The 23,903-nt window shown below is 41.3% G+C and overlaps 1 protein-coding gene across 7 annotated transcripts in view; it reads right to left on the reverse strand.

The window, feature by feature from the left end:
• The window catches only part of PPP1R12B (protein phosphatase 1 regulatory subunit 12B), a 172,442-nt gene that overhangs the window by 127,978 nt on the left and 20,561 nt on the right, over positions 1-23,903 (reverse strand). For all 7 annotated transcript variants that reach the window (XM_074936069.1, XM_074936065.1, XM_074936067.1 and 4 more), the window contains exons 2-3: positions 5,855-5,985; positions 3,067-3,185 (exon numbers count right to left, since the gene is read on the reverse strand). In XM_074936069.1, the coding sequence (XP_074792170.1) occupies positions 3,067-3,185; positions 5,855-5,985 (250 nt within the window). The remainder of the gene's footprint in view (positions 1-3,066; positions 3,186-5,854; positions 5,986-23,903) is intronic.

The raw sequence follows: 23,903 nt of genomic DNA on the forward strand, positions 1-23,903 counted from the left end.
CCTGGCGAACCTTCTAGGCAGGCTTTCAAGTTTCTTCCCTAAGCAAGGCTTGAAAATTCCAGTCTCCCAGATGTCAATATCAAGTAGGAAATGGTGTCTGAGCATAAGGGCCCAGCTCCATTAATTACTACAGACTTTAAGCTTCCATTTTTAAAAGTTAAGGCTCTAACCCTTATAGCAGCAGAGAAAACCTTCCAAAAAGGAAGGACTATAATGGTACCTTCCCCGGTCTGCAGATAAGCCAGGTTAGTATATTTATTGCTGTTTAGAACTTCGCCATCTTACAGTGGTGCAACTTCCAGTGGAGATGTGCTGAGCATGCTTAGCCACACCAGTGTAAAGATAGCCAGTCTAGTAAGGGCCTTGTAGAGGGAACACTTAGGCCTTGTGTGCCCGAGGGGGTTATACATCAACATTAGGACTCTGCCAAATTCACAATCCATTCTGGTCAATTTCATGGCCAGAGGGTTTTAAAATTGGTTAATTTCACGATTTCAGATGTTTACATCTGAAATTTCATGGTGTTGTAACCATAAGGGTCCTGACCCAAAATGGAATCATGGGGGGGATTGCAAAATTGTTGTGGGGGGGTCCCAAGATTGACACCCTGACTTCTTTGCTGGGTTCAGAGCTGGGCTCTGAAGGCAGCACCCTCCCAGCTTCCTGCAGTTAAAGGAGGTTCCCGGAGATGGAGGTGAGTAGGATCTCCCCCACGCTGCTGAGCGCACCCCAGCCGGGGGCTCCTGGCTGCTAGCCCATGCAAGGACAGATTAAGGCAGGGGCCCCTGGCCAATTTGTGGGCCCCAGGAAAAATGGGTGCCACAGCCCCAGAAAAAGCCCCAGGGCAGAAGCCCCTACCAGGTCACTCTGACTCCCGGCCGGAGCCGCAGGGGAAGAAGCCCCGAGCCCAAGTGCCATGAGCCCAGACTGCCCTGAGCCCTAGCTGGAGTGGTGGTGGTGAGGAGATGGAAGCCCAGAGACCATGCTGCCCTGGCTGGAGCTGCTGGTGGGGTGGTGGAAGCCCCGAGCCCGGGCTGCCCCAGCTGCAGGCACCGGGAGCGAAAGCCCCAGCCCAGCAGGAGCTGCTGCGGGAGGAAGACCCGAGCTTGGCGCCTGGTGTTGCAGGTGGAGCCGCGGGGCTGGAGGGGAACAGAAACCCAGAGCCCAGCTCCTGGGCTGCTGCCGCGAGAAGTGAGGGCATATCACTCATTTCCGTGCTGCCTCTGGAGGTGGGTCTGATCTCCCCACCAAGAGCGGCCGTGCAGAGGAAGGACAACTCCTGTCCCCCCCCAGCATGGCTGGAATAGCAGCTAGGACCCCTAGGTTCCCAGCAGCAGGGGAGATCAGATTTCATGGGGGAGGGCTGATTTCACAGTCCATCACACATTTTTCACAGCACTGAAATTGATAGGGCCCTAATCATCATAACTAGCACCAATGCTTTTCATTGATGTAAAAAGCAACTTGCACCAGTGCAGTTTACCTTGCTTTGAACCTGGCATAAACTGCAGAGAGATAAAACGCTTTTTAAAACCGTGCAGCTGCTATAAAACCCCAGCGCAGACAAGACCTTTGCTGTTCCCAGCGGAGAAAAATATCAAATGCAAATCCAAGTTGCAATAGTTTTTCTTGTTAGGAATAACATGATGGCAACATTATAACAGACCTCAGTGAAGTTAGGACTTCACAGATACCAACTGGCTGGATAAAAATCAATTAGTTGGTTTAAAAAAAACAAAACTTTTATTCAAATTGGATTTGTACTTAAATACATTTTTCTTCTTAAAAACAAACATAAGTTGTCATTATTTCATCTTCAATTTTAAGGCCTAAATTTACTATAATTATTAAAATCATTTAAATTAAAGAAAAAATATTCAAACAGGACTATTGCTGCCAAAGTTTTAAATACAGTCAAACCACTGAACTTGAAGTCACTGGCTAAGCACCTACAGCCAGAGTTTGCCGAAACGCTAAACCAGCTTTTGACAAGAGTAGCCTCGTCTGCACATAGAGAAAATTTTCATCACTTCAGTTTATTCAATTAGTTCAGTTCAATGACTATTTCATTCAGAGTTGAGAAACCAACTGGGAGTTGAAAAAGCAGGGAAAATACCCCTTTCAATCAATGAATAAAAATCATGAGAGAGGATGGTATTTACTCTTTCTAAAATCTTGCAGGACACGCTGACCAGATACAATCAGCTCAATTCATTAACAACAGACAGCACTTCTGTTTAATAAATCAGCATTAAATGCAAAACATGTTTTAGGAAACTGACTTTTTCCCCTATATATCCCGAACTTTAAGGTGTTTTAATAAAGACAATTTTAAAATGCTGTGGGTGCATTTAATTGAATTCCAATCTCCATCCAAATGCAGCCTGACAAACCATGAGTGAAAAATAATCTAGTCAAGAAATGAGTCACCATTTTCGAACCAAAAAATGTTAAGAATCTGAATAAATGCAAGCTTTATAATTGCTTAAATAAATGTGTATAAATAATATAGTGTATCATCCTGGTTAGTAAAAAGTACCAAATTTAATGTAAAGGCTGTTTTAGTTGCAAATCAACATGTTTTCATGGTTATCAACCAATGAGAATCAACCCTTGATTAGAAAAGTAACGCAAAAGTACAAGTGCAACACAAAATTAAAACAAATTATTTAAATCAAAATTTTGTGGCTGATGATTTTAAATCAGTGATTTAAGTCACTGATTTAACTCAATCGACTCGGGATATCAGAGACCTGAATTTAACTTCATCTGAGAGTAGAGAGATCCTGTACGAGGCATCATCATTTTCAACCATTTTGGTATTTTGCCTTCTTTGCACAAGCCCTTTTACAGAGGATGCAGAATGGAAACTAAGTATTAGTAATTTGTGAACTATATCACAATGTGTTTTGTACAATTATTCTAATGCCCTGCCATCAAAGTTAAATTGTTCTGCTACTCCTTGGGCCAGATTTCAGTTTCATCAAGACATCTGGTATATCCAGTTTCCTTATAAAGCCCCTGAAAGGTCCAAAGGAAGCATGTTCAAGTGCACAGCTGGCTTACCTTGTTTCTTTACTTGTTCCAGAAGCAGGTCCTTCATGGCTGCTTCCTCTGCAAGGTCAGATGGGACTTCACCTTCACTGTTCACAGCAGCCACGTTGGCTCCATGCCTGAGCAAGTATCTACACAAATTGGACCCATACTGATGTATCAGACTGTTACCAGAATTGAAATTCATATATGACTGAACAGCAGAACAGAGTATCCGGTTTTCCGATCCAAGTGAGGTCCCAAATGAGACTGCTCTGTATGCCTCTCAGTTTAGAACTCCTGCTACTCTTCCACAGCAGCCCATGCAAACAGTTGATATACTCCTATTTCTATACAGCCAGTTAAAATGCCTCTCTTTCATGTATGAACATGGTCCTGCTTACACTTTTAAAGGAGTTTTGAAGTAACAAAAAACCAAACAAGACTGATCTTCATTATGGTCTTCCACTTCCCTTTTTATAAGTGAATCAAAAGTTCATACAAGAGAAGGCAATTCCTCCTTCAGCCTGCATGTCATTGAAGAATGTGACAGACTAACAAAGTTCCTGGTTAAAGGTCTTACAGGTTAGGGAGGGAGTGGCAGGAAAAATATTGTTTCCTTATTTTCATCCCCTTTCAGAAAAGCTTATTTGAAATTTGTGAAGCTTATCTAGCATTGAAAGCGTCTCCAGAGGAGGAAGCCTAAAGTGAACACAACGTAAAGGCAAGTTTTAAACAGTATCTGGACGCTTCTCTATGCTCTGGATTTAGACATGAAAAAAACACAGTAGCTATTCCCCAAACTCTGCACATTCACTGATCTTATTAGCTCCATGATATCTTTGACGGGGTTTTAGGATATGCAAAAATTGCATTGATATTTGACACCAAGTTTATCATTTTATACTTGAGCTTTCCCCTAAATGTCCTCTATCAAAAATGTTACACATCTTTGTCTAAATGTTCTTCCTCATCCAAGTTAAACCCACAAAAAACACCTTCCTTAACCCTTTGCCAGGGGAAATTAGCATTCCCCGCTGCTCACCACCAGTGCAATGGTGCAGAGTCTGCATGGGCCACTCAGGTGAAGACAGGAGTATCTGAACAGTAGTGGACATTTCTTGGGTTAGGATAGTGCATGGAGCAGAGATTGAAGAAAAAATTGCTAATTTCTATTTGCCTTGGGTATGAGCCAGTCTGCTTTTCAGAAGCACAGCTCAACCAAATGAGAACCCTATTGCTTAGTTTTGCAATATTTTGATTCCAACTATTCCGCTTTCCTAAACAGATCCTCACAGTAACTGGCTGGCTTAGAATAACAAATCTAATATCATAACATCTCCCCCAATGCAACTAGCGTTATTGGTCCCATGGGTTGGAATGAATACCATGGTCAATTGCAGAGTGTTAGTCCTCTCAGCACACTTAGTGATTCCAAGTACCGAAGTCAGAGTAATCTTGAGGACCAAGTCACTCTATGATCTTACCTAAACCAAATTAAGCCTACTTTAATTCTGAATGAGTGTCCACACAGATGCAATTTAAATCCACACCTTTAGATAATTTGTATTAACTTTCCTGAGTGTCTCCATGTAGACAAGCCTTTTGTTTTTAAAATAAAATATTTTTTAAAATCTACTGGACAAAAAAAGTCAGTAAGATTTAGCACTCTCTATTTTTGCATTTACATTTGTTAATTTACAGTATTTGTAATCAAAGATTAACAAATTAAGGCCAGAAGGGACCATTAGACCATCCAGTCTGAACTTGTGTGTAACACGACAGAGAATTTTGCCTAGTTATCCGTGTTGAGCCCAATCACTTGTGTTGTACCAAAATGTTATAGGAAAACCCAACATAGCAACACGCATTTTAACTGGGTTAAGTAACACGTAGTTACGTTTACTTAGTCCTCCATCTTTGTCAGACAGCATACAAATAATGGGAACACGCAACCTGGATTTGAAGAGAACAGCGTTAGCATACTGGGGACACTGCAGCCTAAACATCTCCCCTTCCCCTAAGGGCTTTACATGCCTTTTGAGCAGTGGTACTCCAAGGACCTGTCTACATTAGGAACATTTTCAAGCGGACACCAATATAGTTATCCTGCAAACCGCTAGTCAGAGGTGCTGCATGGGTATAAAAAGCAAGGCTTTATACTGGTGCTGCTTAATCCAATAATTTAACCACTTTACACTTGTGCACTGTGTCTGACAGTAGGGGTATAAACTGGAGTAACAGCATCAAGGTAATTATATCTTTTATGTTTTTCAAATGTACACCAGAAAAAAAAAATCTTTTCAGTCCCAAAGCCCCTCTGCAAAGTTTAAAATTCTGCATGCATTCCCTTTTGAAGGGGGAGGGGCACAGCTGCTCAGCAAAGTAGTTGAGCTGAAGCTGATTTGTGCTTTATTAGTGTGACCTGAAGAAGAGCTCTGTGTAAGTCTGAAAGCTGGTCTCTCTCGCCAACAGAAGTTGGTCCAATAAAAGATATTACCTAACCCACTTCATTTCCCTAGTGTGCACATTGTCAGTCATTGTGCTTCTGTTTTGCTCAGCAGGTTTTAGCTTAGACATCTGACATTGCATTAAGGACTTCAGATGCAATTATCAAAAGGCAGACTGGTGTCATCTTCCACCCAAACCCCTATAATCAATAGCAAAGACTAAGAGCAACTTATCTTCTCTCCTTTTAACTTAGCTTTTCCAGATCTGCTGTTCTGAGTCACATGGCATCAGCCTTCCATTTGCCAGATCTGAGGAGGAGGGTGTGGAATTTGTTATTGTAAATACCCATGACAGCTTGAAACTCACTCACTCTGCTATATTCAGATAGCCACAGGATGCAACAGCGTGAAGGGGGGTCCAGCCCTCATTATCCTGCTGGTTTACACTGGCTCCATTTTCTACCAGGAACTTCACCATGTCCAGGTTCTCGTCTATACAGGCCTATGGGGGAGGAAGCAGGTGGTGTTAAATATAGTAAACAACTTCCATTTTCGGTTTACTAGCTGTAAGTGATACCTAGGCTTCACACCCACATTATGCCTGCTCACTGATGTCTGTCTACCTGACAGCTTTGCCTCTGATACCTCTATACTGGTTTGTCCTGTTCCCTCCCTCCCCCATACACACCCTGCCTTAGAGGAAAGGATCATGCTGTAAAATGGTCTGTCTATACTCACCTTAGGTATGGCATTAGATTCCTTTAAGCAAGGCAATTTGTAGATTTATTTAGATCCTGATGTTCCAGAAAAGTTTCAATGACATGAACATCAGGACACTCCAGGAAATAAACTATTGCATTAGGGTCGTGCAGTCCAAGTATGAGTTCAGGGAAATTAACAGTCAAACATGCAGGAAAATCAGAACTTCTGCACATGGGATATTTGCCCCTTTATACAGATGACTCCGTAGTGAAAATGAAATTTTTCAGAGAAGTGACAACATAAAAATGTCATACTGTTACTCAAACTCATTTATTAAGAGTAGTTTTTGCTTACCTTACTGACTAAAATTAAATCTGACTATTCCTGTTAGCACTAGAGAATCCAAACAGCTATTTGAGAGAGAGTGGGGTTCTAGTTTAGCATGTGTATCAATACTACTAGATTTCAACTGCAGAAACTTCAGCTATGGAGGTTGCCAGAAAGAACCAGCTTGACTTTCAGATCCCAGGCTAAGACTGCAGAGCTGGGTGTAAGGACAAATGTTTTTCCATGTAACCTGAGCAGATCTGGCATGGAAATCATTTAGACAGACAGACACAGAACCTCACAAAAACATTTGTACAATCATGTTTCAGACTGGACCAGCACTTAAGGTTCCATTCCACTGTGAAGATGATTTTGACCAGCAGTGCCCTAGTTGACATACAGAGTAGAATTCTGATCAGTTTTACGCAAATTGGACAATGTTTCAAATATACACAAGCTCGCAAAAGAGAATGAATACTTGGAAGTTAAACACTTTATCCCTTCATTGCTCAAAAGTAGCTGGACTCATTTGTGATTCTCTGCTGTGTTCTTGTTTGTGCTTATCAAGGAGTCCTTTTAACTTTTTTTGGCAGGGGAAGAAGTAGATGGGAAGATAAAACAAGTCACTTGGAGGCCAGAGGTGTAGTAAGTACTGAAGGATTACACACCTCCTATGTGCACATATATGGGTGCTTGGCCTCTGGCCAGACTGATCATCTGTAGGCCATGGCTGCAAGCTTCTTAAGGTCCCTAATGAGGTCACCATGGCATGTTTGTTGCGATACACAACCTGAAAATAGTCACTTTGTCCTTTGAACAAAAAGCCACTTCACTACTAAAAAACAGAGAAGAAAGAACACATTTTCTGAAGTGAAATAAAAATACTATGAGGTTCATTCCTCACACATCTAAAATAAAAAGCCTGCATTCTGTAATTAAACTATAGCAGATTGGGGGCCAGGGGGTCATTTATTAAATAGTTAGGACTCTTACCACTCATGTCCACCCAGTGGTATCTATGTACTTTTACCAGCATATTTGCTCTTTCAGCAAGGAGCCTATTTTGAAGCTTTAAACAAAATCTGAGTATGTTAAGGACACACTCAACTGATGCTAAGCTAAGTAGTCCGGAAGGGAGGTCTTCAAAAAAAGGTGACAAAATTCTTAAGCTTTCCCATCTCATGGGTTACACACCGTTCCTGTCTCTAGCCTGCAGTGAAGCTGCCCTTTTTAAAGAAAAAAGATCCTGCTGTCTAATGATCTGCACCTGAATGGAGATGGGGTGGCTGGAGGAATTTTTCCATTGTAGGATTTTTTATTACAACCCACTCCCTACCCTTTAAAGCCCTGAGGCATAAGGTGGAGGGTGTCTTAGGCTAAGTCTACACTACAGCTTACACGTCAGCATAATTTAGGACACTCAGGAGTGTGAATAAACCACCCTCCCCTCCCCCCCCAGCGACATCAGTGCTTATGTCCGTGTAACTTATGAGAACAATGCTATGTCAGTGGGAAAGCTTCTCCGACCAAAGCAGCTTCTGCCGCTCACAGAGGCGATTTTATTATGCGGACGGGACAGCCCTCTCCCATTGGCATAGAGCTCTTCCCCAGACGCACGGCAGTAGTGCAGCTGCATTGGTGCAACTGCAGTGCCGTGTGTGCAGACATACCCTCAGCTCCTTAGTATTCTCCATGCCCAGCCAGTATGCTCCCTCTCTCTAAAAGCATCAACACTGGACTGGGAAGCAGAGAAGGCGCAGGTGCAGCAGCCTGATCTGTATGTGGAAAAGCAGCTCCCACGGCTCAGAAGCAAGAACTGCATATACTTGGCCATGATTCCTGTGCAGCCCAAAGGTCACAGCACTCGGTCTTATTACAAGATTTGGAAACATCTACCAATTATGAAAGGAAAAAGCCTCATAGGTCATTTTCTCAAAAAATCCACTAGCATTATCCAAAATCAGAGGTATACAAAGAGCATTAGATAGCATGAGAATAGTTACAGTCACCTAAACAGCTTTAACTCTGCCCCTGCATTTAACCAAGAACCACAAAAACCAGGAGACAATCCTATATACCGCAAAATACACCTCTTCGTTGCATCACTTACTCCAAAAGTAAGACTATATACCTGGACTATCCTACTCGACAGACAATGCAATATTGGAGTATTCAATTTCAACTAAAGTAGATTCTCTTTTTATCGCAACAAGCTATTCCTGGGTTACTTTAAGTCACAAGCAGTCACCCAAGAGAGATTTGTTTTCAGATCTCTTCTCCAACGTGACCACATTCCAGACAACCCTCTCACAGTATATATACATTTTCCACATATAAGAAGTGTTATACATGTCTCCTAATCCATACATGTCCTAATCCATACATGTCTCCTAATCCATACATGTCTCCTATTAGTTAAAACTACCTTAAATGTGCTGGATACTTGACAAAAATTTGCAACTTTGAGTGCTTATGCAAAACAACTTAATTTCAAACTCAAAATATTTTACGTTTTGTTTATTTCTTTTTCTCCTGTATATCCTAATCAGCAAATTTCCAAACTTTGGCATTAGTTTTCTAGTGTTTCCGCCATGAGACTAAACAGGCCCAAGTCTCTATACTCTAAACACTGAACCATGTTTAACATCGTACCGTAAAAGGGTCACATTAAAACCTTTGACTCTGGGACCATTTATTCCATTGAATTTAGCACACAAGAGTCCTCTTCAAGACTTTCATCAAAATGCCTCCATTATACACCAATTCTACCTAGCACACTTACAGTTCTATACACAAATGTTAAATTAAGTTGAGCTGGAGGCAGAATGGAAGGTCATTATCTCTTCTTAGGGGACAGGTGAAATTAAGTCTGGGGAAACCTGAATTAAAGAATAGACAATAATAAGCTTAGCCTTCAAAATTCAAAGATACCATCCTAAGCACAAGATAAGATTTAAGATTTCCCCACCCATGTCTCAATAAGTTATATTTACAAACTCAAGTCCATGTTACCTAATTTTTCATCTGGGAATGTACGTATAAAAAAGCTAATTATGCCTGGAAATCTTGTACGATCAATAAGAGTCAAGAAAAGGACTTACACAACATTTTAAATGTTTCATGGCCCATAATTTTAGCCGACTAGAGTACACTTAAATTTGCAGGGAACAACTTGTAGTATGGGGCTTTGAGATAAAAGTTAATTTGGCAAAAATTACACATTTGTTGCTTGTGTAAAATTACTTTGTTATTCTGTTTGAAGTTTTACCTGAAAGGTAAACTTTAAACAATTGACTTTACAATCAGGAGAATGTACTCATCTTCTCTACACTGTATGAGTTAGACAGAAATAGAATAGAGTTTGTTTTTGTTTATCATCTGAACTACAAAAATAGCCACCGGTAACTATAACTGCACAGATTGGGCGTCAGCTATGAGAACTGAAATGGTCCTCACTCAAACAACGAGATTAACTGGGCTCCACGAAAACTTTCTAGATGCAAAAAAGGGGGAAAAAATGCATTCTCTGGAGTCTCTGTCTCGTACTGGCCTTGAATTTATCATCCTGCATGATTCCTGTGGAATGCAAGCTGGAAAAAGAAGGGATAATGGGATAAATCTCCACCTGTTCCTGCAAAGAATTTTCCAGCATAGTAATTTGATTCGTCTGGGTAGTGTAGGATAAAACAATAGGTAAAGAAAGGCTACAAAGCTGTGCTCGCCAGTTGGCATCCACTTGCCACCCCAAAAGTGGCAATATTTGCCTGGGCAATGTATGCATGCATGCTGTTTGAGCATTCCAGGATGTAAAAGTTGATTTCAATCCATAATCTAGGAATGATACAGCCTTTCAAATCCAAACAAAGCAATCCTCACTCCAGCCCCGTACATCTAGATGTCATTGCGCAGTGTTATAAAATCATGCAATGTGACGACATTGCTTAGCAAATACTTATTTTTTAAAATATTAGCTAGCTATGGGGAAGAACAGAAGTGAGACAAGGTTCGGTGATGTGTATGATTTCTAATGAAGTGAGGTTGAATAAGGATTAGCAGTTATAATTTCTTGCATGTAACTACCGGTAATTCAAATGCACAAGTAGCTTTTGTAATAAATACTTACGTAACTGTAATTCTATAGGTCATGATTTTCAGGAGGGACTTTGAGGCCCTACTTGACACCTTACAAAGGGGTCTGTTTTTCAGAGGATGGGTGCTTGGCACTTTCTGAAATTAGGCCAGTTGAGGGTGTCTCCTAAGATGGGCTTCCTAAAAACTGAAGTACCTAAAATTGTTAATCACTTTGGAAAATCTTGGATACTGTCTCTACATGGAGAAAACTCATAGGAGCACATGCATATGAGAGAGAATATTCATCTGAAATTACAGGAATGATTTTGGGTAAGATTAACACAAACACCTATAATCTTATAAAAATGCTACTGAATCTTTATTGAGCACAAGTCATCAGGACCTTGCAGTTATAGTTCTTTGTAAAGATAGTACCACGGACAGTACGACAAAATGCCATACTGCAGCACTGGTTCCATACACATTCAGAAGGAAGAGCTCCATCCTCTGAAACACCCCTTAGATTTCTTTGGTGGCCTCCTCAAGCGCTAACAGTCCTTCATGATGACATTTTAGGAGATCCAAGTTAAGAGCCAGAAGTGATATGGCTATAGAAAGAGTCCTCCCCTTTGATTTGAAGCAGTGTTTCTCTTTAGGAACACATCAAAAACATTACATCAAACTGAGCAATAATGCATTAATAAGGCACACAGCTTTCAACTTCTCCAAAAGAAGCTTAGCATAGAAATAGAAAACACTGGTTTTTAGCCGGGCAATTATTTTGTATGAAACGAGGAAGACAAGACCCCCTAGCTACACCATTTACTGAATTTTGTTTTCTTGTGTACGGAAGAGTAAAAATAGTCAAGAATTAGCATTTTTTAGCTTTAGACAATCTGACAGTCCACTTACAACATTGCTCAAATGTGAAAACACTGCAAATTTCCTCTAGAGCAGGCTAAAGTACAGTAGTTACAATGTGTGATAGTGTAAAACTTGCCATTTTTTAACTGTACCTTTACCCTTTTGTTTTTTTAACTTGTAAAAAGTATAAAATATAGCTTGCACTGCGATGGGAGAGGAAGGAGAGAAAGAATGGATAACATCTATACTGTTCACTCTAGCCCAGAGGTTCTCAAATTGTGGGTCACAACCCCATTTTAAAGGGGTCACCAGGGGCAGTGTTAGACTTGCTGGGCCCTGGAGCTGAAGCCAAAGCCTGAGCCCTGCCGCCCAGGGCTGAAGTCAACGTACAAGGGCTTCAGCCCAGGGCAGTGGGACTCAGGCTCCTCTACCCAGGGTCATGTAGTAATTTTTGTTGGCAGAAGGAGGTCGCAGTGCAATGAAGTTTGAAAACTGCTGCTCTAGCCTAAGATTTTCGGCAGGGCTGACCTTAGAAAGGAGCCAGCATTGGCCTCTTATGTGGGTAAAAGTATTAGTGACCCATGTATTTTTATTGGCAGCTACTTCATTCGAAATGCTTTTTACAATTAACAAAAAGTACTCCTTTTCTTTTTACATTAAGTATATTATTTTATACTTTAGTGATTCTCACCACAACTTACATGCAGTGCCTAGAACTAGGACTGCAACAAGGCTTCCATTCAAAGGAAGATCGCTTGTATGCTTCAAGTCTCTGGCGTTGCTGAGTAACTTCTATCTGCACCTCCTTGTGCTCTGGCAGGGGACCAGACCCCCTAGCAGTTTTTCATATGGGAGGAAAAACTCAGTTTATAAAACTTGCAGATTCCAAATATTAGCTTCCCACCTCCAACCTCAGGTAGCAGGTACAGATCCACATGATTTTATTACATTATCCGGCAATAGCTCTTGCTAAGATGGTCACTAAAGCATGACGTCTGTTTTGAGCTAATAGAAAGGGACACAAGAACATGGGAGCATGCAACACTGCAAATCTTTGCTAGAACAACCACCAGCTAAAACAGGGATCTCAATTTACCTTAGGGCCAGTGCCAAATCCTCTCAGCAGGCCAATGTCACTCATGCCGTCCAGAACCCACCCCCCAAAACTCCACCCCTCCCAAAAGCTCTGGGAGTGAGTTTGGGTGGGGGAGGTCTGGGGTAGGGGATTGGGGTGCAGGTTCTGAGAGAGAGTTTGGGTGCAGAAGGGGTGAAAGGTTGGGCTCTGGGGTGGAATCTCGGGGCGTGTGGGGAGGGGGTGCAGGCTCTGAGAGGGGATATGTGGGGAGGGGGTGGGGAGGGATGCAGGCTCTGGGAGGGGGTCGGAGGGAGCGGCGCTTACCTGGGGCTCCAAGGCGGGGCAGGGTACCTCCGCACGCTGCTGCCTCCAGGCACCGCCCCCGCAGTGTTCCATTGGCCGCAGGGGCGCTCGGGGCGTGGGCAGCGCGTGGAGGCACAGCCCCGCCCTGCCCTGGGGCCGCACTGGAGTGAGCAGGCAGAAGCTGGGGGGGAAGTGCCTGGGGGCAGCAGGTGGAGCCAAGGGAGAGACCTGGCCCCAAAACTGCTGGAGCCTCACAGACCACACTGGGGAGGCTCACATGCCGCAGATGGCCCGCGGGCCCGGAGTTTGAGACCCCTGAGCTAAAATCTCATTTCCATTTGAAATACTATCGCTATGAAAACATTGCTAGCTGTAAGTCCCTCATCAGGATCAGACAGTGCACACGGATGTCTGTTCCAACAGTTCAGAGGATTGAAATACACTGCAGGGTGGATAAAAATAAATGATTTTTTTAATTTAAATCAAATTTTTTTTTATTTAAAATTGGATTTTTTTGTTAAAATGCGTTTTGAGGAAAAAACCTATCTAAAGATAGTTTTAATTAAGATACATTATAGCTCAAAGATATCTCATCATGGAATAGGGATTATAAATTCTAATTCTACAGTATGAGATAATACACTCATGTAATGTTTAAGAAAAGTTTTGTACAGGAGTTCCAATAGTTCACAGATTAGGGACCCGAACTTATGGGGTTCCAGGGTCTTCTGTATAGATTATTTAGGTTAATCTTTCTATCTACCCAGTGGGACTCAGTGCTCAGTCTAGAAGATACCATCAGACTTACCACAGTTTTGCAGTTCTCAGACTGGATTTGTGTCTCCAGAAATAACATGCTTGTTAACAGCAAAAATGTTTTTAAATAAATAAATAAATAAATAAATAGAGGTGAGAAATAACAGACCTCAACCCTATTGTCCCTCTGCAAATTTGAGTACAAAGAGTTAATCCCTTACCTCTCTAAAAGTCCAAAGTTTCAAAAAGTTCAGTGAATAGAAGATTGTTGGGGAGGGAATGGATCTGGACAAGGAGAAGTAGTCTGGAGATAAATGTGAGAAGGGAGGGACAGGCAGTACAAACAAAAGTGAAACTGTTTGAGCAGCATATTCCAGAAGTCTTGAGATCTTTCTGGGTGTAGCCTTCATTGATTTGAGATCTACCATACCATTCTCTCACTAGAAGGGAAAACCTATAATGGCAGCAGGCCGTAAAAGAGACCCAGTTTGGGAATATGAACCCTTCAAGAAATATATGTTTGCTGATGATGTTTTAAAGAAAGTCACACCAGTGAACTGGTGGAAGTCACTTAAGCACTTGGATTCAGAGACTGTTGAAGTGATAATCTCACTTTTAACAGCCGTAGCTTCTTCTGCCAGTGTAGAAAGAATATTTTCTTCCTTTGGACTAATTCATTCCAAATTGAGAAATCATTTGGGACTTGAAAAAGCAGGAAAGCGTGTTTTTCTTTTCCAGATTATGAACAAACAAGAAAATGAAGGTGAAGGCGACTGAGTTGGCTGCAGAAACCAATATTTTAAGTTTCTCAAGTCGACTTGGATGACAGTCTATTTAATTTTTGGTTGTTTTTTTTTAAATATTTAACTTAACTATTTTAGTTAAAAACAATTTTAACAAAAACACATCTGATTATGCTCAAATAAATTTGTTAGTCTCTAAGGTGCCACAAGGCCTCCTTTTCTTTTTGCGGATATAGACTAAACACGGCTGCTACTCTGAAACCAAACTAAATTCAAAAATTCATATGCTTATTTTGTTAAAATATTATGTTTGCTGTTGAAGAAAAAAATCCAGAATACATAACTGTTGTTTTAGTTAAATAAAACAATTGAAATGTCTGGTGATGTTCTCCTCCTAATACAGCATGGCAAGAAAATCCTCCAAATATTAATGATTAACCTGTTGAATTGGAGATAGTTCACCTCCCAATGACTTCATAAACATCTGCTTCAGTTACCTTTGGTAAATGAAATAACCAAACAATCATTTATTTTCTGATATAGCTATAAAACTAAATCAGAAAGTTTTCAAAATAAATCACTTTAAAGATGTATAGTGTGTACCGTCTAAAAATGAAATGTACATCTATCTCCAAGTTGTGAAGAATATGTATGAAGGTTATACCAACCAACAAGAATGCACTTTTATGTCAAAATCCATGATTAAATCGAGTCTGACTAGTGATTTAAATCATGATCTAAAATCAATTTGACTTAAATCAAATCCACCCTGATACACAGCCAGGCTCTCTTTGGATTTCACTCCTCCTAGGAAGAGACATCAAGAGTGGCAGAGGTATTAAAGGCGACTGGACACATCTGGGCTGCAAAGCACCAACACAGATATGGACAGTCTGCTCAATGGGACTGATGGAAGATTTAGTTTAGGGAAATAAATAGTCAGAAGAAAATGTGATGAAATTCTCATGAAATGTTTGTGTCTCACCAGATTTACTGCTCATTTATGCCAGAGATCTCAGAAGAGATCCCCATCAGGTCCCCAGAGAGAGTATTTAGACTGTAAGCTCTTTGAGGCAAGGAATGTATATGTTCGTAAAGCGCGTAGCACCATGAGACTCCCCCACCTCCAACCCCATCATAAGAATTTCCAAGGAATTGTCTGGAATCAGCTGGGTTACAGGAAAAACCTCATAAGTGGGGGAAATGTGGATGGGTTCAGGTGTAGATGAATACTGAGGCAGATGGAGACATTCAGAGTATCACAGCTGTCCACGTTATGCCCCCCCCTCTGAGGGTTCACCAAATTTTATGGGATTTTACTACATACTCCAGAATTGCCAGTGGTGCTAGAAGGAGGGCTTTGGGATGTATGGCCCCTGGGAGGCATTCATGGACAGAGGACAGTTCTCTTGGGATGGACTTCATCTGAGAAAGGAGGGAAATAGACTTCTAGGATGGAGGCTGGCACAACTGATCAAGAGAGCTTGAAACCAGGAATTTGGGGGAGATGGTTGGGAGATGTCCAGGTAATCTCCATGCCGGATTTTAGCATTGAGAGGGAAGAAAACAAAGTAAGAAAGGATACAGCCGTGGGTAGGAGAATGGCTATAAGGAGGAAGGGCAGTGTGGACACCAGTCTAATAGGTTATACTGGCTGTAGAATGACCGTGCCTAATAGGGTGCAGAATGTAAGTGAGGCCAAACAGCAAAAATTAAGATGTTTGTACACAAATGCGAGGAGCCTAGGTAACAAAATGGAGGAACTAGAGCTACTGGTGCAGGAAGTGAAACTAGATATTCTAGGGATAACAGAAACAGGGTGGAATAGCAGTCATGACTGGACTACAGGTATTGAAGGGGATGTGCTGTTTAGGAAAGACCAAAATAAAAGGTAAAGGTGGTGGAGTAGCATTGTATATCAATGATGAGGTAGAATGTAAAGAAATAAGAAGCGATGGAATGGATAAGACAGAGTCCGCCTGGGAAAAAAATTACACTGGGGAAGAAAACTATTAGAGCCTCCCCTGGGATAGTGCTTGGGGAGTGCTATAGACTGCCGAGATCTAATTTGGATACGGATAGAGCCCTTTTTAATGTTTTTAATAAAGTAAATACTAATGGAAACTGCGTGATCATGGGAGACTAACTTCCCAGATATAGACTGGAGGACGAGTGCTAGTAATAATAATAGGGCTCAGATGTTCCTAGATGCGATAGCTGATGGATTCCTTCATCAAGTAGTTGCTGAACCGACTAGAGGGGATGCCATTTTAGATTTGGTTTTGGTGAGTAGTGAGGACCTCAGAAGAAATGGTTGTAGGGGATAATCTTGGCTCAAGTGATCATGAGCTAATTCAGTTCAAACTGAACGGAAGGATTAACAAAAATAAATCTGCAACTAGGGTTTTTGATTTCAAAAGGGCTGACTTTCAAAAATGAAGGAAATTAGTTAGGGAAGTGGATTGGACTGAAGAATTTATGGATCTAAAGGTAGAGGAGGCCTGGGATTATTTTAAATCAAAGCTGCAGAAGCTATCGGAAGCCTGCATCCCAAGAAAGGGGAAAAAATTCATAGGCAGGAGTTGTAGACCAAGCTGGATGAGCAAGCATCTCAGAGAGGTGATTAAGAAAAAGCAGAAAGCATACAGGGAGTGGAAGATGGGAGGGATCATCAAGGAAAGCTACCTTACTGAGGTCAGAACATGTAGGGATAAAGTGAGACAGGCTAAAAGCCATGTAGAGTTGGACCTTGCAAAGGGAATTAAAACCAATAGTAAAAGGTTCTATAGCCGTATAAATAAGAAGAAAACAAAGAAAGAAAGAAGTGGGACCGCTAAACACTGAGAATGGAGTGGAGGTCAAGGATAATCTAGGCATGGCCCACTATCTAAACAAATACTTTGCCCCAGTCTTTAATAAGGCTAAAGAGGATCTTAGGGATAATGGTAGCATGACAAATGGGAAGGAGGAGATGGAGGTAGATATTACCATATCTGAGGTAGAAGCGAAACTCAAACAGCTTAATGGGACTAAATCGGGGGGCCCAGATAATCTTCATCCAAGAATATTAAAGGAATTGCCACATGAAATTGCAAGCCCATTAGCAAGAATTTTTAACGAATCTGTAAACTCAGGGGTTGTACCGTATGATTGGAGAATTGCCCACATAGTTCCTATTTTTAAGAAAGGGAAAAAAAGCGATCCGGGTAACTATAGGCCTGTTAGTTTGACATCTGTAGTATGCAAGGTCTTGGAACAAATTTTGAAGGAGAAAGCAGTTAAGGACATTGAAGTCAATGGTAAATGGGACAAAATGCAACATGGTTTTACAAAAGGTAGATCGTGCCAAGCCAACCTGATCTCCTTCTTTGAGAAAGAAACAGATTTTTTAGACAAAGGAAATGCAGCAGATCTAATTTACCTAGATTTCATTAAGGCATTTGATACCTTGCCACATGGGGAATTATTAGTTAAATTGGAAAAGATGGGGATCAATAGGAAAATTGAAAGGTGGATCAGGAATTGGTTAAAGGGGAGACTACAACGGGTCCTACTGAAAGGTGAACTGTCAGGCTGGAAGGAGGTTACCAGTGGAGTTCCTCAAGGATCTGCTTTGGGACCAATCTTAATCAATCTTTTTATTACTGACCTCGGCACAAGAAGTGGGAGCGTGCTAATAAAGTTTGCGGATGATACAAAGCTGGGAGGTATTGCCAATTTAGAGAAGGACAGGGATATCATACAGGAGGATCTGGATGACCTTGTAAACTGGAGTAATAGTAATAGGATGAAATTTAATAGTGAAAAGTGTAAAGTCATGCATTTAGGGATTAATAACAAGAATTTTAGTTATAAGCTGGGGACGCATCAATTAGAAGTAACGGAGGAGGAGAAGGATCTTGGAGTATTGGTTGATCACAGGATGACTATGAGCCGCCAATATGATATGGCTGTGAAAAAAGCTAATGCGGTCTTGGGATGCATCAGGAGAGGTATTTCCAGTAGGGATAAGGAGGTTTTAGTACCGTTATACAAGGTACTGGTGAGACCTCACCTGGAATACTGTGTGCAGTTCTGGTCTCCCATGTTTAAGAAGGATGAATTCAAACTGGAACAAGTACAGAGAAGGGCTACTAGGATGATCCGAGGAATGGAAAACCTGTCCTATGAAAGGAGACTCCAGGAGCTTGGCTTGTTTAGCCTAACTAAAAGAAGGTTGAGGGGAGATATGATTGCTCTCTATAAATATATCAGAGGGATAAATACCGGAGAGGGAGAGGAATTATTTAAGCTCAGTACCAATGCGGACACAAGAACAAATGGATATAAACTGGCCACCAGGAAATTTAGACTTGAAATTAGACGAAGGTTTCTAACCATCAGAGGAGTGAAGTTTTGGAATAGCCTTCCAAGGGAAGCAGTGGGGGCAAAAGATCTATCTGGCTTGAAGATTAAACTTGATAAGTTTATGGAGGAGATGGTATGATGGGATAACATGGTTTTGGTAATTAAATATTCATGGTAAATAGGCCTAATGGCCTGTGATAGGATGTTAGATGGGGTAAGATCTGAGTTACCCAGGAAAGAATTTTCTGTAGTATCTGGCTGGTGAATCTTGCCCATATGCTCAGGGTTTAGCTGATCGCCATATTTGGGGTTGGGAAGGAATTTTCCTCCAGGGCAGATTGGAAGAGGCCCTGGAGGTTTTTCGTCTTCCTCTGTAGCATGGGGCACGGGTCACTTGCTGGAGGATTCTCTGCTCATTGAAGTCTTTAAACCACGATTTGAGGACTTCAGTAGCCCAGACATAGGGGAGAGGTTTTTCGCAGAAGTGGATGGGTGAAATTCTGTGGCCTGCGTTGTGCAGGAGGTCAGATTAGATGATCATAATGGTCCCTTCTGACCTTAGTATCTATGAATTGAGAGATCAAACTATGTAGAATTTAATTAACTGCTTACCAGTAAATCCTGAAATTGGGCATGTGTCACTCCTTTCCACGACACAAGTAGGACAGCCCATATTAATACTTTGAGAGAGTACCTTCGCTCCCCAGTACTCTAAAAGCCTCCTAATTGCCAGTTTACCTGTGTAGTTTGCTAGTATGATGTAAGTCAGTGAACCAAGTTAAATGGTGTGACTGTACTTGAGTCAACTCAGCTATGCCAAGGGTGATCTAGGCCCACAGTATGTTCCATTTCTATACTTCAGTTAATCCAATTGAACAAATGTTTAGTTTACAAATAGTATGTCACATTGCCCAGTGCCATGTGATCACAGAACAGCTCCCATGTCTACACACAAGGGTTTGGGAGCAAAGCTGCCACAGAGCAGTTGCTGATTCACTATGCTTTAAAACCACAGACCACTTCTACATTTCCTGGGCTTCCTCCCCAGTTTAGCAGAATTTGTTTAAGAGTAAAAAAACGTCCCCAAATTAAGGAGATTGGCTTGGATATGCAGAATGGAGAAAGGTTGAGCAGGGTAACCGGTATGGCTTTCATGGCATGCTGACCTTTATTATAAATAACCTGGCCTGTGGCAGAACCCTGTATCAGCACCCTTCCATGACTCGGGCAGCTCTTAAGAAAAAAGGCAATAATGCTGCTGAGTCAGACCCCGGGCAGCAAGCCGCACCCATTTCTAGCAACAGAAAACAGTATTTAAGAGCTCTATTTTAACATGCACTTCCTTTTACACATGTGTAGAGTGTAAACTGTCAGCTGCGTACCAACTTCTTACTGAGAATTACAGCTAGAACAGCAGAAAAGTTGCAATGTAGCATGTAGAAAAGTTATCAAGTTAAAGAGATGCAGACCCTCATTTTATCCCATCTTGATTACTGCAACGTCCTCCTCTCTGGCTTCCCAAAGATATGTTGCCCCATTCATTCTGTTCAAAGTGTTGCCAATAAGTTTCCTTGTCCATGAGTTTGTTCAAGGAACTCTTGATTTTTTTTTTTTAATCCTTTCATTGGTTTCCCAGCCAATATAGTCTCAAATTTAAACTTTGTTATCACCTTTAAAGTTCTACATAACTCCGCCCATCCTTATCAAGCTTTGCACAATCAGATTTTAATACGGTCACCTCTGAGCCTCTTTCATGCAGCCCACTATCCATGGTAGGACCTCACTTCATTCAACTGCACAGGCCCTACCCTGCCCATATGTAAGTCCCTCGAAAAACCTCCCTGTCACACTGCCAATAGTAAAGCGATTTGTATACAACTTGCCTATTTTTACTCCCTTTCCCTGACCTCTGCCTTTAGATTACGAGCTCCTCAGAGCAGGGACTGTCTCTAAGTGTTGGAAAGACAGCTAGCACTACTACACAAATAAAAAAGGACAGCAAAAATGTATTCCTTTAGTGTTCCTCTCCTCAGAAGGAATCTATCCTAGAAGAAACCTGAACTAGGCACCTTTGCATCACAAAGAGCTAGCTCTACTGATTGAGCTGCAGGAGATTCTGCATTAGCTGTCAGGCAACAGCAGAAGCTGCTGATTTAGCCTTGCATAATGACAGGTTTCAGAATAGCAGCCGTGTTAGTCTGTATCCACAAAAAGAAAAGGAGGACTTGTGGCATTTTAGAGACTAACCAATTTATTTGAGCATAAGCTTTCGTGAGCTACATCCGATGAAGTGAGCTGTAGCTCACGAAAGCTTATGCTCAAATAAATTGGTTAGTCTCTAAGGTGCCACAAGTCCTCCTTTTCTTTTTGATTTAGCCTGTCCACCCTAGGAAATTTACCTGGTGCTGACAACAGGCATCTGCAATGGGAGCAACCAAACAGGTGCAGCTAAGCCATTTTCAGCAAGTTTAGGCAGGCCCAAATCAGGCTAAGAATTTAGTTTTAAAAGTTTGCTCTGAGCAAGGTGGAGAGTTAAAGAGTTATAGTAGCTGGATACCAGCAATGAGGAGTGCCTAACCATGAGTACAGTACTATGCTCTGAGATTATACAAGAGTCTTATTCAGTTCAGAAAGCATGGTTTCTTCATCCTTCCCCTCCATGCAAGAGACTAAACGAGTTTAGTGTCAGTTGTCATATGCCAGACTAGCTAAACAGCAACTAAAGTTACTCTCTTGCTGTGGACATGAAGCCTTTAAAGCTTTCTCTCAATCAGCTACCGTGACAGAACTTATGACCTATTTGTCAAATTTTGTTTTAATACTAGAGACATCATGAAAGTTATGATCATGTTTAGTCTTTGCAATAAATATGGTCAACTTAAATATTTGTCTAAAAACAGTAAAAGCAATTCACTCTTAATAAGAACTAATGAAATCTGAGTTATGCAAGTAAAATGTCTGGAAACAAAAATATTCCTTGTATTTTTGACTGATTTGGGCAATTTCCCTGATTTTGGCAATTCTGTTCAGGATACCGCCCCCATGCATTACACAATCTGTTCCCTACTACTGCTGCAATGCATACCAACAGTAGTGTAACCGAAAGATTACAGAAAAAAAATCCTGTATTCAGTTTAATTTGTGCATTTGGCTATACTTTATAAAGCCAGTTTCCTCTGTTTGGATGGGTCACACAGCAACACTGTTCAGATGTGTCAAAATTGGAAAACAGGACTAGAAAAAAAATCACAAGAAGCATCAGGGGGGCTGTGAAGACCTCAAAGCTACTTCTGATTTTTTTTTTTTTTAAACTGAGCAAAATTCATTAAGACTGTCTTTAATCCTCAACCCTTTGCTTCCGTTGTGAGGGGAGGGTCTTCCTTCCAAACTGTTAGTTCTATAATATGCATAACTGGCTCAGACTAATTTGGCATCACTGATTAGGAAGTTACACAATAATATACTGACAATTTGCCGTTTTTAGCACTACAATAGAAGGACCACAGAGTGCTTCAAAGCTTTTAATATGTTGAGCTCAACCACCCCACCCTCCCCCTTTGATGTAGGTACATATCACCCCAATTTTACAGATAGGGAAACATGAAGCAGAGATATTTAGTGATTTACCAAAAGTCACACAGGAAGTCTACAGCACAACCAAGAGTAGAACCAAAATTACGCAGTTTATTCCTACACCTTAGCCACAAGATGCCTTGATGTATTGTATAGTGCACCTCAAACATAACTAAAGCCAACACAATGTCCTGCTCCCTATGTAATCAAGGAACATAAACTGTTCCTAAGATTTGACTGGAGCTAACAAGCTTGTAACCGAACTTTAAAAGCGGTTAAAGATTTACAACAACCAGGAACATGCCAGCCGCGCCGGAAGATTTTCGCTATCAACACCCTGGTCTGTGAGAAATGGCAGTCCAGTGAAACCACACAGTCCCCTTGTTTATTCCTTCCCCCCCACCCCCACTGTTCCTCAGACTTCTTGTTAAACCCTGGATTTGTGCTGGAAATGGCCCACCTTGATTATCATACACATTGTAAGGAGAGTGATCACTTTACATAAGCTATTACCAGCAGGAGAGTGGGGGAAGAGAAAACCTTTTGTAGTGATAAACACCCATTTTTTCATGGTCTGTGTGTATAAAAACATCTTCTGTATTTTCCACAGTATGCATCCAATGAAGTGAGCTGTAGCTCACGAAAGCTTATGCTCAAATAAATTGGTTAGTCTCTAAGGTGCCACAAGTCCTCCTTTTCTTTTTGCGAATACAGACTAACACGGCTGTTACTCTGAAACAGTCACTATTGTACATAGGTCTTAGTAAGTTTTGTTACAGCAAGATTTATTAATATTACATTCTCTTGATAGAAGCAGAACATCTGCAGAACAAAGCCTTTGACTCCATGACTTCAGGCTATCTTTCTTCTGCTAAATGCCTGGAAAGGGTAAAGCTATTGTGTCAACATACACTGCAAAAGGACCAGCACCCAACAAATAAAGACAAGCCTGACGACAGCTGAGCAGCATCAGAGTTAAATCTGGGAACACAGAGACAGAAGTTCAGAGAAAACAGAACGGAGCTCCCAAAATAGCTTTGCAACTGTCACCACTAACAGTTGTCAGCACGGGAAGGTATGACCTTGCCATTATGTCCCATGATCACAGCTCTCCACTTAAAGGGTCATTTGTCAGAACTGACACCACCAAAAATCCCAATGTCAAGTGATCCTGTATCTCCAACACTGGGTTACATTTGCCAGTGGTTCTGTAAATCCAAATATCTACCATGGCTGTTTCTGCAAAAGAATAGCAGGGCTTTCCCCACACACTTCCAACCTACCCTTGCTAAAATATTAGTATATGCAATGGGAATACCATGGTAGGCACCTCCCTGCCAGGAATCCACTTTTAAAATCCATTACCCTTTGAAATCCCTCATGCAGGACATAACAGTTTCAGAATTCTTATATTATAACTATATCAAGAGAAACTCATGTCTAGCGTACTAAAAATGAAGGCAACATTGATTTCTAAGCATTACTTATGTGGCTGTGTTGCCCCATGCTTTCATATTAATTGTACTGTTCTCACCAGGAGAAAGTGATCTTGCCTATTGGTAGCTGAAGATTTAGACTGCTGTCATCTTACTGTCAAAAAAATTTAAAACTTTACAGTCCACAGCAGTATCAAGGCCAGTTAACAGGAACATAAGACAA

This window comes from Natator depressus, chromosome 21 (assembly GCF_965152275.1).
Source record: "Natator depressus isolate rNatDep1 chromosome 21, rNatDep2.hap1, whole genome shotgun sequence".
NCBI classification, from domain to species: domain Eukaryota; kingdom Metazoa; phylum Chordata; order Testudines; family Cheloniidae; genus Natator; species Natator depressus.